At 33.2% G+C, this 4,334-nt stretch overlaps 1 protein-coding gene across 1 annotated transcript; it reads right to left on the reverse strand.

The window, feature by feature from the left end:
• Positions 1 to 555: 555 nt before the first annotated feature.
• LOC123204053 (putative UPF0481 protein At3g02645) lies at positions 556 to 1,860 on the reverse strand. The gene has a single exon (XM_044620598.1). It carries the CDS (start codon positions 1,858 to 1,860, stop codon positions 556 to 558), a length of 1,305 nt encoding a protein of 434 aa, XP_044476533.1.
• Positions 1,861 to 4,334: the final 2,474 nt, after the last annotated feature.

Raw genomic sequence — 4,334 nt, forward strand, 5'->3', positions numbered from 1 at the left:
TATTATTATTTTTTATCTTTCTCTCCCTTTTCCATTTTCTTCCCTCTTCTCTCTTCTCTCTTCTCTCTTCTCTCTCCTCTTTCACTAATTCTCCCTTTCTCTATTTCTTTTCTCTCTCAGCCGTTCTTTTTCCTTCCCAGAATAAGAAAAGAAAACCCAAATGGCTTTGCCTTGCCATTAAAGTGAATTTCATGGCAAAATACCCTTAGACCTCATACTTTTGTTGATTGCCACATTAACCCAAAAGTTTTCATTATTACGCATTTTATCCCTTCAACAAGAATTTGGGTATTTCATACATTACACAGAACCAATAAGAATTACATAGCAGACACATATAATATTACCTAATTTGAGTACACAAAATATATATACTCATATGTATTATCATGTGATTTGATGATTTTAAATTAAGAATAAAGTAATACTCAATTATATAATGACAAATGTGAATCCACTTATATACTCAAAATAGGTATAGGTAGTATTGCCCTCTATTATTAACATAACAAGCTTCAAACTGAACACTAAAACTATACGTGGTTTTAATCAAAATTAAACGACCTGCATTGTAGAACATATAGTTTGTATGGCAGTGAACAACAGGAGTGCAATTGCCGCAAGAGTGCCTGCACCTCTCCATGGGTTGCTGAAATACACACTTTTCAAAGTTGCCTTCCTCTTGTTCCAGGGATTGTTATAGTGGGCTTTTAAATCCTCGCAACATTTAAAGGAAGAGGAAATACTCAGATGGATATTTTCGGTAAGTCTGTTAAACATTTTTGCCACTGAAGCGTTATCCCCCAAATGGTTGGAAATAACTCCCTTCCCCACAAGCAAATCCACATCTTTTTCTGTATCGATGAGATAATCCATTATCTTGATGTAATTGCAGACTGGAGTATCCAATGGAAAACTACACTGCTCCAAAGCGACAATATTTCTAAGTTGGCGTTCGGTGCTGTGGAATATTTCCAAACGTGGTATTTGCAGCTCATATTTTTTGAAGCATGGGATCAGCCCCTTTACAGGTTCAAATTTTATGTTAAGTAAGCATTCTCCTTCAACACTCTTAAATCTTACTCCTGACTCTTTCAGCTTCACCGCAGAAGGCAAATCTGTAATCCATCCCTTTGATTCTAGTACTGAACTCCGGTAGCCTTCCAGTAGAGTATTTCTTCTCCAAGTGCAGAAATGTTTGACTGTAAAACCTCTAGGTATAGCCAAGCTCTGCTTGCTAAAATAGCCGAAGAAAGAACGAGAAAGTTCCATGAAGCTGCAAGGTATTTGACGACCAACGAGATTAGCCAACTTATACATTTCCTCCAGGACAAAATAAGGAAGCTGATTTTCAAGTAATTCCAAGTCTATGCATAACGTACGTCTTATTGCCGTTATAGCTAGCAATGAATCACTTGCCCTATCACGGCCAGATTTACTCCTTAAGAAGAGTTCTATAATGAAGATAGCATCATACATAATCATCATCACAAACTCTTTACTATCAAGTTTGGATGTCTCCACATAACAATTTCGAATTTCTTGCTCATTCTTCATGATGAAGGCTAATATTTTATCTCGTTTCTCCGTAGATATTCTTCCAAGAAAACTTTTCATATACCTTTTTTTTGTCTCTTCCATGTCAACTAAATGTGTGTGCTGCCTATTGTGGAGAGGACCGATTGAAACTAATTGAGGTGTGTAGGCATTTTCCTTTGTACAACGAATCTTTTCAGGAACCCTGTATATAGAACACTTAAAAAAAAGGGGCTCAGGCTTCAAATTTTCAATGCCAATTTGCAACTCTTCCACTAAATCCTGAACTTTAAAGGTACCACTGTTCTCCTGCAAGGTGTTCATTGTTCCAACGACAAACCTACAAAGAGTATATAGATAAATGCAACCCTCAAATGAAAACCATTTGTGTGCATCCCATATTTTATAAAAGGTGTTAGAGATTTTTTCGTCCAAAAATTTAAAAATTCATCCCAAAAGGTTAGGCAAGACAAAAATTAATCATTTAAAATAATCATTATGTGACGAAATTGAAATCACCCTACAAGCTACAAGTGAATGTTTCATCCTCAAAACAAGTGATATGTATAGACCAAACTCAGTTTCTTTTTTAATTATATTAATATAAGGAGCTAAATCTCAAGAAGGGTCAAGTGAGCCCCCCTTGTCCCCTCCCTCCATCCATACTGAACAATTAAACAAAGAAAAATAAAAAAGGAATAATACAGTCTATATTCTACAGTACAATACCATATATTCCATCCATTCTGAACCTCTCGGTGAAGGAAAATAAATAAAATGAGAGTTCTAGCAACCAAATATCACATGGAAATGATAGAGAATATAAGTGAATAAATAAGAACCTGAATATTTGGGCAGGAAATGAAGAAATAATTGTGTGGTTGAGAGCAGCAGCTTCCCAAGATCTTCCTCTCTAATATGGTGAAAGCTCACCGGGATTTGTTGCTTTGCTTCCATTGTTCGTGCTACTGTGTGTTATATCCATAAAGAAGATCTTTTCAATAAACAAAGATTAAAGCAAAGTGAACAAGCAGGCCTTACACGCCACTAAGTTGGCCACATGCTTACTCATCCTCCTCGGCTTATGCACATATATCCCATTTTAAAATGGCCCAAAGACTATTTCCCACCCAAACTTTAATTTGAAATTTTTACTCTTATCTATTTATAAATTTATTAATATAATATGTTAAATTATTTATAAAATTGGTGAAAAAAATATTTTTTACTTTAAACATTGTAAAGGCATTTTGATATTTCTTTATTATTTCGTAACTTTTTCTAAAAAGTCAAAATTACCCTTCGCCTCATCTATATAAACTCTCCTCACTCACTTTTATTACACACACTTCTCATATCACTCAAACACTCACTCTCTCGTTTTCATTTTTATTCAAGATCAATTAGTGGAGATTCGTTCGGACCGAAGAAGTTAGTATTTCTGAATTCGACTTGAAAAAAGACTATTCATCGAAAAAAGGTATTTATACCAATCTTAGCCTAAAACTTAATTTTATTTGTTAAGTTAGTTTTTATGTTGTAATATAGGGGTAAAATGCAATGTCTGACAAATATGGGGGGTTAAAGTAATTCTAGATAAATATCGGGGGTTTTTGGATATTTTGCAATATATAAATGATTTATATAACATGTTAAGAATAGATAGGTATTGCTTTGATACAAGACAACATACAAGGGTGTTAAATAAAGAAAGAGATAATTGAGGGCTCAAATGAAATGTTATTAAAATTAAGGGGGCATTTTGATATTAAACATTGTAGGCGTATTATAAATGAAATTTTATGTTTTTTCGAGTTTCATCATTTTAGGATATATCGACTCGTATTATACAGATTTCTAAAGAATTTTTTGATTGTTGCCATTCTAGGGTATTTCAACTTTTAGAATTCGAATTTCAGTTCTGTTTTTTCGAATTTCACCGTTTTAAAATATATCGACTTGTATTTTCCACATTTTCGAAGAATTTTTTGATTTTTGCCATTCTAGGGTTTTCAACTTTTAGAATTTGAATTGCAGTTCCGTTTTTTCGAATTTCAATGTTTTAGGATATATCAACTAGTATTTTTCATGTTTCTGAAGAAATTTTGATATAAGATGCATTTTGATATAAGATAACATACGAAAGTGTTATATAAATTGTTAAATAATTATAGGGGGATAAATAAAATATTAGAAAAATATGAGGAGTTTTTTTTATTAATAATTGTACGACTGTTTTACATAGTTATTATAGATTTTTTTATTATAAATGAATAATTATCTTCAAAAACTTGTCATTGTAGGATTGATAATTAAAATGGATGGTTATGCATCGGTTCGTTACCAGGGAGAATGGATTCAAGGTGGCAACAACACAATGAAATATGTTGGAGGAGTCAAACAATCGATTAAAATCCCTTATGGAACAACATTCGAGGGATTTATTGAGCTTTTGAAGGAGTCTTACAGTATTGATCCAATGACAAACTACCTTCAACTATCAATGAAGCCAAGAAAAATTTAGCTCAACTGCCCCATAGAGATCCAAAATGATGAAGATGTCCAGGGTCTTATTGATATGTCCCAGTACTTACAGGAATGTATTCCTGTTTTTGTTACATGTACCCCAATTAAAGGGCAGAAGGAAGAAGATGAAGATGAAGATGATGAAGATGAAGATGAAGAAGAAAGTAGTGGGGTAAAAAAAGAATACGATTTGGAAAAGTTGATTGATTTCAGTAATGACCTGTTGTACATTGCAAACTCATGGGCTCATGGAGAAAAAGATATAGTTCCCG

This window comes from Mangifera indica, chromosome 2 (assembly GCF_011075055.1).
Source record: "Mangifera indica cultivar Alphonso chromosome 2, CATAS_Mindica_2.1, whole genome shotgun sequence".
Classification (NCBI taxonomy): domain Eukaryota; kingdom Viridiplantae; phylum Streptophyta; class Magnoliopsida; order Sapindales; family Anacardiaceae; genus Mangifera; species Mangifera indica.